This window comes from Hordeum vulgare, chromosome 5H (assembly GCF_904849725.1).
Source record: "Hordeum vulgare subsp. vulgare chromosome 5H, MorexV3_pseudomolecules_assembly, whole genome shotgun sequence".
Classification (NCBI taxonomy): Eukaryota; Viridiplantae; Streptophyta; class Magnoliopsida; order Poales; family Poaceae; genus Hordeum; species Hordeum vulgare.
This window is the reverse complement of record NC_058522.1, coordinates 494344918-494359714: the sequence shown is the minus strand read 5'-3', so window position 1 is coordinate 494359714 and position 14797 is coordinate 494344918. Positions and strand designations below refer to the sequence as shown.

General features: G+C 42.7%; 1 protein-coding gene across 1 annotated transcript; it reads right to left on the bottom strand.

Moving 5' to 3' along the window:
- Positions 1-1192: 1192 nt before the first annotated feature.
- LOC123399985 (probable 1-acylglycerol-3-phosphate O-acyltransferase) lies at positions 1193-6434 on the bottom strand. Its single transcript, XM_045094372.1, has 9 exons — positions 6086-6434; positions 4845-5081; positions 4239-4285; positions 3844-3962; positions 3601-3761; positions 2671-2780; positions 2480-2579; positions 1698-1821; positions 1193-1617 (listed from the first exon to the last, which is right to left on the bottom strand). The coding sequence occupies exons 1-9, from the start codon at positions 6295-6297 to the stop codon at positions 1489-1491; spliced, it is 1239 nt and encodes a 412-aa protein (XP_044950307.1). The 5' UTR covers positions 6298-6434; the 3' UTR covers positions 1193-1488.
- Between the last annotated feature and the right edge of the window lie 8363 nt (positions 6435-14797).

Here is a 14797-nt window from a genome sequence, read left to right as displayed (position 1 = left end):
AATGTCCAAGAGAACTACTCCCCTCGTTTTTAAATATAAATCATTTTAAAGATTTTTAATATAAACTACTCCCTCCGTTTTTAAATATTTGTCTTTCTAGAAATTTCACTATCGATTACATATGAATGTATATAGACATAGTTTAAAATGTAAATTCATCATTTTGCTCCGATGTAGTCTGTAGTTAAATCTCTGAAAAGACAAATATTTAAAAACGGAGGAAATATGTAGGAAGTAAAATAGATGAATTTATGTTTCAAAATACATCTATATACATATCCGTACATAGTTCATATTAAAATATCTAAAGCGATTTATATTTGAGAGAGTAGGAATCAGCAAGCTGTTGAGCTTAGTAAACACAAATATTTTTGCCATGATTTTTTTTATAGAATACACGTAAATATGCGTATCATCGCATTAAAAGAAGTATAAAGAAGCACCTTTCACATTAAAAAAAGAAACCGAATACAAAGCCTTTCGACCATTACAACGTTAATCACGAGAATTAGCCGCCACACTCATCACTCATATCCACCTTGTCTACTAGGATATATGTTTCCCTAGTCCAACCTTATGTCAATGACAATGACTCAAGCCAAAAAGCAACCAAGTCACATCACAACCAATACCGAGACCTCTACAACAAAACCAAGACTCAACGTCAACACATTCCAACGTACTATCACCTCAACATCAACACATTCCAACGTACTATCACCAATTGTGCCAAGAGAAAATCAACAAGTGAACGGTACGGCCAAACCTAGGAAAGGTGTCTTTGAGATGGCGCCGGAGATGGCATACATTACGCCCAAGAAGTCCGGTAACATTGACTCGAGCCGCACCATCGAGACTCTTCGAACAACAAGACGACCCCTTCAAAAAGATAGTGACACCATGCCGCCACCGCCTCCTGGTCCGGAGACCGGACCAAGGGATTCCCCCGAGCTCGAGGAAGGAAGTCCGATCGGGGCCAAAAAAAACTCCTTCAGGGACAGGAACAGCCCCCGCGGACGTTGCCATTGTCAGCCTCATGACTAATTGTAGAATACTCGTAGACGTACTAGTACCAAAATAGTCTGGTAGGATAATAGCATCGTAAGACACCAAAATGCACTTCCACTGTTCCAAAATACTTTCTAAAAATGGCTACGACGCAGCAATGACTGCAGCAAATGTACAGCGGCAGTTAATACTGTGAAGATGTTTCGTAGCAGGCAAACATAAAGTTGCCCTGAAAGAATATAGAGCATCACTTACAGCAACTTGACCTAAAAACTGACTAGGAAGATCTTACATATATGACATAATTATGTCTAGACCTGCAAAAAAAAAAACATAATAGTCTCACTAGTGTTGTTGGTACGCAAGCACATATGAATGACATATTCACACAATTCATACATACAAAAACATTTCTATTGTTGTATAGCTTTGCTTTATGCTGACACCGCTATTCGGTACGAGATCACACAAGATGACGCCTCATGCAGATATCAAGCCATCAGGAAGAGAGAGACCTTCCTCTGCATCTCCAGATAAAAATTTCCGGCACGCGTAGAAGATCGCCGAGTGGAACCCCTCAGGGTTATCTATAAACACAAAATGTCCTCCCTGCATAGCAGTTAAGGTATATGTCGTCAATACTAATCTTTTGGCTGGCTGGGCACATACTGCCAGAATGGAAAACTGACCTGTGGGACTCTGATGATTTCGCAAGGAACTTTCATGTCCTTGCGTGCTTGCTGCGCCCCTTGGTAATTCATCCAATCATCGTGGCCATATATGAAAGTAGTTGGCACTTTCCAGTCGGATGCACTGTCGCAAGTCATAGGCCAGTGAGAAAACATCACAAATATATTTACGCTGCATATAGTTCACTCTGGTACTTTTGGTCAATACATTACTGCATCTACAAGATCATTAACTTATCATGTTTTATATATCAAATATACTGACGAAAATTGGTAGTATAGCTAGTTTGTTACAGAGTCGGATTTTCAAACTTTTCGCTAGATAAGCCATTCTGGAATTCAAATCTATTCATGGTAACGAATAAGTGGTTATTGGCAGCCATAGTTATCTTATCTACTTGACTAATGCTATAAAGAGAGAAGAAATTAACAAGTATGCTAGGGAAGAACATGTGAAACAAATTCCATCCTGTCCGCTAAAGATTCAAAAGCCACAATCAACGAAAGCAGATTTTCCACAGCTACTTGGGCGCACACACAACCCTTTTTCACTTTTATTAAATACAGTTCTAAATAATATTCCCAACGTATCAAAATATAAGACGTTTTTTGACACCGTCGTAGTGTCAAAAAACGTCTTATATTAAGTTACAGAGGTAGTATTATAGGAGGGGCTCTTATCTTAAATTCTTAATGATTACTGAGAAACATAATAATTGAACATGCTGTTATCACCAGGGGGGCAGTTCCAAGAAACTAAGTGCATAGGAAGAGGAGCTAACCTGTGCAGAAGTGGTTTCCTTGCAAATGCCCCCAATGAGAAAATATGTTTTAAGCACAACTCTCCACTAGCTTTAGCAGCTAAAGTGTGGTAAATGTAATCTTCATATACAAGAAAGCAACAATAAGGTTCAATTACAAGCATCATCTAAGAAAATGCACTTACAGAATTAATGTAACAACAAATGTTTACCTGTCAGTAAGGAGGACTCATGTTCTGTTAGTAATTCACCTGTTGAATGTGAGCCAAACCTAGCAGTGGTATATTTCCGAACTAAATCAGGACCCCAAGGACCCAATCCTCTGTTTAAGTAAAACAAACGGACATCAGTACAAAAGGTACCAAAGAGGTAGCTTATAAAGAAATCCGATAGTTTTCGAATTGTTGCAGCTATCTCCACTTCAAATTATTTTTGCGTTGTTGAGCTATCTCTACTTCAATTTGAACATACTCCCTCTGTTCCTAAATATAGGTCTTTTTAGAGGTTTTACTAGCGGACTACATACGGATGTATATAGACATACTTTAGAGCGTAGATTCATTCCTTTTGCTCCGTATGTAGTCCCTAGTGAAATCTCTAAAAAGACCTATATTTAGGAACGGAGGGAGTAGTACTCATTTACTTCGATAGAAGGAGCAATCCAGCCCTTCCATCCATTTTAACTGACTGAAGCATGACAAGGTTGTTATATGCCCCAGCTGTGACTGCCAGTTCAGAGTATATATGATGCCTTCATGGACTTCTAAGACAGCAGAATGAATTTGATTGCGATTTTTGTTAATTCGTGTTACTTCAGATAATAATTGGCACTTCTCTATTTGACAGCAAATAATATTGCAGCTTATTTTTGGAGCTTCCGTTCAATATGCGTTGCTGTTTTCCTAACAAAATCATGCTGGCAGGTTTGGTCTGATATGGTGGTCACAGCTGGCTACATAATACTTCCAGTTAAAATGGGTGATGGATTGCTCTGTTTTGTTAAGGTACGTGCACTAACCAAATTTAACTAGACATGGATGATTGCTAATTATGAAGTGGAGAGGCTTACATTTTCATCTTGTCTTCATTTGCATTATTAGGTAAAAAAATGAAAATACAAATAGAAGAAGCCCTAGCCTTACCTCACAATTCTTTGAGGAGTAAAATTGGACTCCCAAAGATGGTTTACTAGCATGCCTTTCCACGTTGCACGGAACTTGGTTAACCTCTCAGAACTATGATCTGTTTCTGATGAAAAGCCAGCAGAACCAACCAAAATCAAGTGCTGAACATGTTCAGGATGCTGAAATAAAGCATACATTTTAGTATAATTATCATAGGCAGCAGTTGAGTAGCTTCACTTGCTAAATTAATTATAAATATACCTGTAACGCATACTTTGCCGCAACATATCCTCCGAAAGAATGACCGAGCAATATAAAATTACTGAGGTTCTTTGCTTTGCGCCATTCCTCAAAAGAATCTATGAACCAAGCCTCGGTTTCTGTTCACAAAGTTGACCAAAATAAAAAACGAAAGGAAGCATGTTACTCGTTGTTTAAAAAAAAAGCATATAGCAGAAACTACATCACAAAGCAATATGATGGAACAAATCTACATGGGTTTCCCATAGTAGCAATTGCTTGCAGGATCGTCAAAAATCAAAATAAAACAGGATGTTCACCATAAAATTTGATGCCAAGGCATGGTCAACAACAGAAATGATAGTGGCAGTCGAGGGGAACCAGTAGCATACTAAAATAAAGTATCTGTATCTAACCTTCAGTACTTCTACAGTCGAAGTCAGGTCTGCTTGATCCACCCCAACTGCAAAAGGGTAGGAAAAATTCAACAATATGCAACATCAAACAATGTGGAGTAATTACAAGAACAGTATAAAACATTTTTTATCATCCATGACACATATCCTAATAGTAGGCAAACATTTATGTATCATCATATTAATTTTCCTTACCTAGAGGTAAAAGGACACGATTGACTCCTCTTAACTCACACTGATAAGATTCAATTTCTAACATAAATCTTGAACTCTAAGATCAATGAATCTACACTAATATTTTTCTTTCTTTATGTCAATTACAAGAACAAGCATCATTAACACCGATAATTGTAAACAATCAAAATTAGATTTGTGGCATGTGAACAAGTCAGGAATCATATCCTAGTATGCTGTGGGTATGAAGACACATTGTGTGCAAATATTACAATGCACAAAACTCTTTAGACCAATGTCTCTTTTCTACAGGTATCAAGGATAATTGTAACAGTTGGGAAAAAGTGAGCAAAGGAATGGAAATATAATTACTTCAATCACCACATTGAGGAATATTAGTCACAATAGTGTATTGATTTTCTTAGAGCTTACCCAAGTTGATCAATGGCAATCACCCTGAAGCGGCTTGCAAGGGCATCAAAGTTTCGAAAGAAGAACCCCTGTGAAGCACCATAACCATGGACCATGACAAGGGTGGGGGCATTCTCCTTGCTATCAAATGTCACTGTATTGATGAATCTTGGCTCATCACTTGATGATCTAAACCATTTTACTTTTGACCCAGGTGGAGCCGAGCCAATGTTAACTTGTTCTTGGACATACCCAGTTCTGTGAAGATAAAAAAAAGTTACATCATGTATCAGCATAATGAAATAGTAACTCTTCTATCTACAATAAAACAAAGGAAGACATGGAATATCTACTAAAGGCCAAGTAGGCGAAAAAACGGGGATGTGAAGTCCCATGTCAGTAGTACTGTAATACAATATTATGTCTTGGAACGAACTCGTAACATTATCCCTTCAGGGCGTTAGCGAGTTCAGGTACAGAATGATTTTTTTTTTTAAATCCTTATTGCACAAATCGAAACAGAGCAATGTGTTGACCAAGCTATCATGCATTGGAATGAAGTACCAGATCAACAACAAACAAAGTTTCACCATGCAGTTCATGAGTATATCTTTTCAACAGTATAATAGAAAGACCAAATGGACAATATCCAACTAATGGTCAAGGAGTCCCGTCAATGCTTTCAAGTATTAACAACATTATCATCAAAGACTACAACATATGCTATATATTGTTGTATGGGCTTCATGAGACCAAATAGACAATACTGACAAGCAGACAGAACAGCCGCCGGTTCCATGCTTAAACGAAACTGAGTGTTATATATGCACAACAATCGAACAGTTCAAATTAAGTAGTGCGTATAAATAAATCCAGGCTTTAGTGATCCCAAAGTGACACACTGCTCTGATATAGTCCTATCAATGAAGGTAGCAACTTCAACATCAGAATTGGCTGCAGAATCAGTATCCGGCTGGATGGTTTTGAGCACAAGCAGACAGCTTTGGCACTCGCCCTCGCCCGACGCTCGGAAACCAGTGAACCGTGGTGGGGGGATGAGCGGATTACAGCCCTACAAGTCGTCCAGCAACCCCAAAATTGGGCCCTATGAGGAGGTCAATCAGCTGTTACGGATCGTGGGATGGCGGAGTGAAGAGGCGGAACAACTAATCGTGCAGATGGTACAAGTGGTAATCGTGGACGAAAACAAGTAATCGTGGTCCGAGGAGAGGAACAGGGGTAGGGGATATGGGGGCACTGACTTGAGGACGGAGAGGAGGCGCTTCTCGGCGGCGATGATGCGGTCGGTGGAGGTGGGGATCCAGCGCAGCGCGGCCGGCCAGGCCCGCGCCCAGCGGGAGCCCGCGGGGGCCGGCACCGCCTCGGCCGCCGTGGCGGCCGCGGACGCCTGCCTGACCTCCTCCGCCGCCATGTGGATCCTGACCCTGCTGGTGGCGGCGGCGGCCCGGCGCATGCAACGAACGCGGCGCGAGCGAGCGTGTCGAGAGCCGGCTCTGCTGGGCAGATTGGTAGCAGCAGCCACGACTCACGGGCGCGATTGTTTTGGGGGCGGGGGTGGATGGGCGGAGAGAGACCGGGAGGAGCTTTATGATGTGTGTGTGTGTGTGGGGGGGGGGGGGGGGGGGCACGCGCCGACCGCACGTTGTGGTGTGGTGTGGTGTGGGCATGGGGGGTTCTGCTCTGATCTGCGGCTTGGATACGTAAGGGCTTGCGTTGGCGTGGCCTGGAGCGCAAGCAAGAGCCTGGAAGCGGCGGGGAAAAGGGGGCATGCGTAGCGGGGCCGTTGACCTTGGGGCTTGGCGCGCGCCTTCGGTGGTGCCCTCTCTGGTCTGGTGCAGTGGGTGGGCTGGCGCGCGCCGTCTTCCTCCGTGCGGTTTTCTAGAGCGCGTGCGATGACGGTGACGGTGACGGTGACGGTCATCCAACACGTGCATCAAACATCCGCGAACTGATGAGAATGCACCAATTAACCCGTGGTTAGATGGATAGAAAGGCAGTGGTATTACAGTCCATCAGGCTTGAAGTCTTGATACTCGTATTTCTGAATTTATTCGGTATTTTTTATGACGCGTATTTAATGGAAGAAGACGTGACACTTGCTCTATACTTTGTTAAAAAAAGAAGAATTGATAAGGCGTATGAAATCTCACAAACCAAAAACAAAACGATAGACAATCCAGATGTATCACGTGGACGTCCGACATCTTTGCCCACAATAAACCCTCTTTCTCGTTCCGCTTTCGCTAGAAGTAAGAACCAGTAATATATTATGATTTCTACGTTTCAAGCCTTTCTTAGCTATTTTATTATTCAACTAACAATGTTCTTATTTTCTTGGATCATATGTGTAAGTGCATCTAGTGCCATCCTTTGTTGGTTTTGGAGTATTGAAGACAAGCGTGATTGAGGGATTTAATGTGTTTGTGAGAGTTCACAGGATAACACGGATAAAAATCCATGAAGATTTGGTTTAACCATCGAAGACGACCCCTAAAAATATCTGAAGACACTGAAGATGGTTGAAGGCAACAATGGTGCGCGAAGATATATGCATGAAGCTAATGAAACGTGAAGACGAAGTCTTTTGGTAGTTCCTTTTTTTCTTTCCTTAGTCATATGAACCAATATATTGTTAAGTGGGGTCTAAGTGATTGAAGTCAGAATCTGACGTGATGCTCAACCCAAACACCTATGTCTTCGAGTGAATACAATAAGAAGAAATCTCTTTCAGAGTTGGTTGAGTCAACATTGCTTGTACCCCAAGTAATGTTGCCATGTGAGTCGTTGAAATCCGACCACTGTGACATGTGTCGGTTGGCCATTGACCCAGGATAATTTCGGTCATATCATGTCGGGTTGCCTGTTGGCTATAAATAACCCATCGCCTCCATCATAAGTTGGTGGCTACTCAGAGTTATTATACAATTATTGTCGTTTTGGAGCGTCCCACTTCTAAGACATTAAGAGCGAGAGCTATCGTGCAAGGATAAACCCAAACACCTAGAGCCAGAGTGTTTGAGCATCATCGAAGTCATTCTGTTCTAAGAGAACTAAAGATTTATTACCCTTAAAGACTGTGATCTTCTAGCCTGTTAGTCGTCGTGGTCTAGAGCATCCAAGAGTTACTCTGGATTATCGGGTGATCGAGTTTTTGAAGGTTTCAAAAGTCTACCTTGAAGATTTACCAGAGTGATTGGGCGAGGTCTAAGAGACCTTGGCTCAAGGGGAATAAGGTGAAGATGAGGTCTTTATAGTTAAATCTCAGCCTCCCCAACCAGACGTACAGTTGTCACAACAACTGGAACTGGTCCACAAATCTTGTGTCTTCGTCAAGCAGTTGGTTCTATCTTTTCACTCCTTTACATACTATTTAGTATTGTGAAGCCATTGCTTGCTTATTCTTGTATGAAGACATTCACCAAAGACATTCATCTGATTTGCATTTGTCTTCATACTGCTCAAGTTTATCTTTGATTCACTTTTGTTTGCATGATGAATGTGCCATACTTGCCTGAATGTCTCCGTATCATTACATGCATTGCCTAGCTCCTTGACTGTAATCCCTAACTGATCCTAAGTCATTTTTGCTCACTTCGAAGACATTTACTGGCTCAACTAGGCTTAGGGTTTTGGTTTGGAACTGGGGATTTTAAAGCGGCGGGACGATTTGAGCAATTTCTTTCTCTTGTAGCTACCTAGGACAACCACTTCTAAGGAATGGAGCGGGGTAGGTGAAGACATGCATGTTCATGATCGACATAAATTTCCATCCGTAAAGTTATGAGCTTTTGAATATGGTACAGTGGGAGGAAGTTTCAGCCACATACAAAGAAGGTTAGCCTAACTCCCGCCGTTAGAAATCATTTGTTATATTAGGTGTGATTCAAACACTTGATTTTTTATTTTGGATGTGATTAAGACACTGCCATAGTTCTACGACTGTGAGTGCCATTTTAATTGATATCAATAGCAATACATTATAAAAGTTGTTTGGATCACATGGTAGGAATTCACAAGATGACTATAAAACATAACATTTAGAGACTTGGTGCAAAAAACATTTTTCACAAACTCTTTTAACTTGAAGGCATATTGACAGTAAGAAAACTATATGCTACATGATTTGAGATGACATAAAAATTTACAGCATGGTAGTAGACACGATGCACTTCATTTTATTCAACATGAGCAAAGGTGTTAGAGCATATTTATCCATATGTGGTTTTGGTAATTGATGACAATCTCTATTGTCCATAACGCTTTTGTGTACTAACCCATGGTCTTCATGAGAGTTCTATGTGGGATTAGGTGTGTTCCCATGGGTTTGCGTTAAGAGGAAGATCTCATTCAACCTATGAAGGATGACATCAAGTGGTGATCGTCATCAATATTGCGGTGTGCAAGTTCAAGTGGAGCATCACGAAGATATCATGCTTGAAGCTTGTCGTCCATTCTGGTGGCAATGGACTTGTAAGATGTGCTGAAGAGTGGCTCACCCATAGTGAGTATGGGGAGCAATCAACTAGTCTTCATCAAACCAACACAATCGACGAAGGTGGTCCATCTTGAGGAAGCCAAGATCATCGTCATCTAGCTCAAGAGGACTAGGTGCAAGGTACGGGTTTGCCCTTGATAGGTTTATCTATTTTAGGATAGATTACCATATGTCAAGGGGGGCTCTTAAGTGAGTAGCTTGATCGTATCGTTCGTTGAGAGCTCAAACCATTTGCATCCTTGCATTATATTTGTTTGTTCTTGTTTCGTGTTTCTCTTTGTGAGTTTTAGAGCTTATGGTCATCTTCAGGACAAGCTCGAGTTCATCGAAAACGGACTCCATATGCATCTTCTATGATGTTTTCGATGTTGGAAGTTTTTGTCGGTTCTTCATTCATAGAGGTCTCACATCTCTATAACATTGGCATTTTCACAACTGCATGTTCTTAAGATTTCCAACAAGCTTGATAGCTCTTGTCGTCCAGAATCCACTGTTTTGATAGCTCTTGTCGTTCTGAATCCAACAAGCTTGAGTTTGCTCGATTCGAAGCTCATATGCGAAAGTTATGGCAGTTTTTGTGTCCAGCGGTTGAAAGTGCATTATATCGACTAGAGGGGGGTGAATAGGAGATTTTTAGAATTTCATCACTGAGGAAATTCCTTTTGAGGAAATCCCTCACTGATGACTAACTTACAGCGGAAACAGTAAAGGATCAGAAGTGCAAAGTTTCACAACAGCAGTTTTTCAGTGTGAGGAATGTGAAAACAGATTGCACAGTGAGCAGGCATGCAGAAAACAGATGAGGATTAACTAGCGTGAAGAATTTGGGGTTGAGGAATTTCAGAGAAAGTCTTCAGCAAATTCTTCAAACAGTCACAGTGAAAGTCATCAACACATAATCTGAGAAATGTAAAGGGTTGAGGAATTAGAACCCGTTTCACAGCGAAGACAGTAGTTGATGACCGAGTTCCAACTGCTGTGACAGTCGTACATCTGGTTTGGAGTGGCTTGGTATTGAAACCAAAAGACACACAGTCCCTACCGTATTCTCCTTGGGCTAAGAACACACAGTCCTCACCCAACACTCGTGGTAAGTCTTCAGGGCAGACTTCCAAACCCTCACAAACTTGGTCACCCGGCGATCCACAATTGACTGCTGGATTGCTCTAGACCATGATGCCTAACCGTCTCGAGGATGCACAGTCCTCAAAGGTAAAAGGCTTCAGTCCCACACAGGAACAACTTCTTCAGTGATGCTCAATCACTTGGTTCTAAGTTTGTGGTTTGGTGTTTGGGGTATTTCCTCACTGATAAATTTCTCTCGAAGACTCTGAGGAATTGGGTTGCTCTTATGACAAGTGTCAGTTTCTAACGGAGCAGCCAACCAGCTAATGGTTGTGGGGGCGGCTATTTATAGCCTGGGAGCATCCCGACATGATTTGACACTAATGCCCTTAAATAATATGACCGTTGGTGTGGATAAGACCAATGATGTGGCGTGGCTATCGAAACGGTCGGAACCCTCAACTGTGAGAGTCCTCATGTCACTCGTATTCCTCACTTGAGGCTTTTGGTAGGATTAGGCTTGGGTTGAGCATCATGAGGAAATTCATTCCAGAGTGTAACTTCCACCCCCTTTAACAGTATGGTGTTCCTATTACTCAAGTGTGAAGAAAATAAAACAGAAAGAGTAAATCTTCATGCTTCAAAGTCTTCAGAATGATTTTCTTCAGGACACACCGAATTCCTCAATTTCAATATCTTCATGAGGAATATCAATTTCATCGCGGATTCTTTGCGATTCAATTCTTCAGCTTTAGACCAATTTCTTCAACCGAAGATATACATTTTTAGGGGTCGATATTCCTCAAATATTTCAAACTCCTCAGTGACTTATAGATCCTGTGTACACTCATAAACACATTAGATACTTAACCTATAAGTCTTCAAACCACCAAAATCACTAAGGGGCACTAGATGCACTTACAGCGGTAGTACCGCTAGTGCCAGCGTTAGTACCGTAGGCACAGTGGTAGTAGTTTTTTATACTACTCTTTGGCGGTAGTTGATAGGAATACCATGAATGATGTTGAAGAGGATATTCTTCATGAGGCCTACACCATCTTCTTCATCATCGTGTCCCTTGATTGGTGCAAGGACGCTGCAGAGGATTCTGTAAACAGATCTTGGTTCATACTTGAGTTCGTGGACAGGAAGGTTTTTCTCGGTGGTTGCCCTTTAGCCAAAGGCTTCATGAGGACTTCCATCATCCTGTTGGGCAGCTCACGCTCACCATAAAGCTTCACAACCTCCTCTCAGGGAATTGATACTGGCAATTCACGCAGTAGCTCAGTAGCAGGAGCCTTGTAGTGAGTGTTTTGTGTCATCCAGTCAAACACCCAGGTGTTAATGTCTTCAGGATCGCCAGATATGTGAAGAGTGGCATAAAACTGAAGAATGAGCTCACTGTTCCAATCAGAGATGTCTGAGCACATTGGTAGCAGTCCAGCTTCATGAAGAACATTGAGGACTGGAACCAGGCATGGAATTGCTTCAAGTTCAACATGAGGAATATGCTTGTGCTGGAATATCTTATTTCTTCCACACAGCACAGAGGCATAGTAATTCAGCTGTGTCCTCGTCCAAAACTTCAGATGTCTGATTTGAGGCTTGTCATAGGGATTTTCTCCAATGAAGTACATGTGTTCTTCAAAGAAGTTCTCCTTTTGAAACTTTGGACGCTTGGAGAATGGCTGATGCTGCATTGGCTGAAGATTTTGCTGAGGAACTGGAGGGGAGACAACAATTGCAGTCTCGGGGTTGAGCACGACGAAAGCATTGTCTTGGTCAAGTGCATTTTCCTCAACATTGTCCTCAGGGTGAGGAATTTCATCAGCTTGGGCTTCAGGCTGAGGAGCTTGCTCATGTTGTGCTTCATGTTGAGGAATGGGATCTGGCTGGGCATCAGGCTGAGGAATTTCATCAACTGGAGCATCCTGTTGAGGGTTCTGCTCCGGAGAAGGAATAGGTTCATTCTGAGCCTCAGTGTGTAGATCTTGTTCAGGTGGAGGAGTTGGTCAGCCTGTTCCTCATCTTGAGGATTTTTCTCAGGACTTTGAATTTCATCAGCTTGAGGAATTTCACTTTGCTCTTCCTCAGCTTGCGTGGTGACAGAGACAGTTTCATCAGCTGGTGCAGCTGATCCTTGTACAGTGTCTTCCTGAGGAATGGAGTGCTGAGGACTGTCGTCAATACGAATTTCTTCGTCAGTATGTTCCTCAGATGCAGCATCCTTCATTTCCTCATCTGGCCCTTTCTCTTGGTCTTCAAAGGTGACCATTTCATAAGATGGAGCGACGTTGAGGGGCACAGGGTCCAGTGGAGCATTATCTTCAAGCGCTTTGAGGCGCTTGGCCTCAGTGTTTTCTTCTGCTGAGGAGGCCTTTCTCTTTTTGGCTTCCTTCTCCGCGGCCCTCGTCTTCTTCACGTCTGATGCAGACGGAGTCATCTTCTACACCTTTGAAGCTTTTGGTGAAGGGGTTCTCTTGACAAATTCATCAGCTGGCTTTGAGGAACCAGCTGGAGTAGAGTCATCAGCTTGCTTTGATGCAGCAGCTGGATCAGGGGCAGTCTCACCAGCTGTAGTAGATTCATCAGCTGGATTTTCCATGGTGATTTCTTCAATAGCCGGTACATCCACACGGCTTTCTTGGGGTATTTCCTTAGCTTGAGGAGTTTCATCAGCTTGAGGAGATTCATAGGCTGGCTCTTCAATCAGAGGCTGAGGAGTTGGTACTAGAGGGGCAGCCTTCTTGTTGTAGTCGTCAACAACTTTAGTGGCAAATTTGATGAAACTGCTTTTGAGACTCTGACGACCAGATAGCTTGGAGTACTTATCTGTCAAAGTCTTCAACTCGGCCTGTGTTGACACCAGTGCATCAGGCGTCAAGTTGAGGAGATTCTGCTTGAGGAATTTCTCCTTTTTGAGCTTAGCAACCTTGGCCTGCTTGGCTTGCTGCTCCTTCCACTTGGCCTCATTGATGAATGTGGCCACCATGTGGCTGATGCCAGGGGAAGTTTCAAATCATCAAGCGGAGTGTTAGGGTCCTCATACCAGATGTTTATGTAGTCTAGGAGGACCTTGGGGTCCATGGCCAGAGGAATGGCGCTACCAGAAGCTTGAGCTACCCTCTCCTGCTTGTTTCTGATTATAGCTTGCAGGGTTTCATCATCATATTCATCACTACCCTCTGATGCAGACGGGACTGTGATGATTTTACTGGGGCTTGGTTGTGTTCCTCTTTCAGCAGACACCTGAGTCTTCATAGGAGGTGGTGCAGACTTTGTCTCCGAGCTGGTTGCAGTTGGGAGTGAGGACCTGGAGGTAGCGGGCAGTGGCTTCATGACCGGCTTCAGTTCTGGTTTTGAAACCTGTGGTGGTGCTGAGGATTTTGGCGCTGAGGGTTTTGTAACTGTTGCCTGAGATGGTTTCTCTTGAGGCTTTGGAGCCTTTGGTTTTGACGGCACAGACTTTGGTTGAGGAATTGCTGAACCAGAGGTCTCAGCGGCAGAGGAAGTAGTTGCAGTTGAAGCAGTAGCTGAGGATTCATTGAATTTCCTCACCGCAGCATCTGCCTGCTTCTTAATCTTAGCCAAGTGCTTGTCCTTTTCATCAGGATAGTCATCAAGGGTCTTGAGGCTTGAGGGATGTGCTACTTGATGAGCCTCAAGTGGAGCCCGTTTGCCAGGAGGCTTCAGAGCGAATTTCTTCGCATACTTGGCAGTGACGAATATGTATTCCTTCCACTCCTTTGCCCATAGGCGTTCTATCTTCTGAAGCCGAATCTTTCTCTTTGCCATTGTTTCAGATTCATCAGGTGTGCAATAGTCTAAGTAAATATCCTCAGGGATATCCAAGGCTGTATTCTGCTCAAGTTTCTTGCCTCCCTTTTGTTTCCTGTCATCCTCCATTTTCTTCAGCTGAGGATTTTGCTGATGATATTGAACTCTTGAGGATTCTAATGAGACTTGAAGATTTTCTTCAAGAAACGCTGCAAATGAGTTAATGTGATGAGAACCGAGAGATTCATCAGCTGACATGTGTGTACCTGTGAACAAAGTATAGTTGCGAGGAATTTGGAGAGGTCATATGCTTTCTCAGATTTGAAGAAAATGAAAAAGTTTGACACTTGAGGAATTTAATGTTGGGGAACGTCGCATGGGAAACAAAAATTTTCCTACGCGCACGAAGACCTATCATGGTGATGTCCATCTACGAGAGGGGATGAGTGATCTACGTACCCTTGTAGACCGTACAGCAGAAGCGTTAGTGAACGCGGTTGATTTAGTGGAACGTCCTCACGTCCTTCGATCCGCCCCGCGAACAATCCCGCGATCAGTCCCACGATCTAGTACCGAACGGACGGCACCTCCGCGTTCAGCACACGTACAGCTCGAC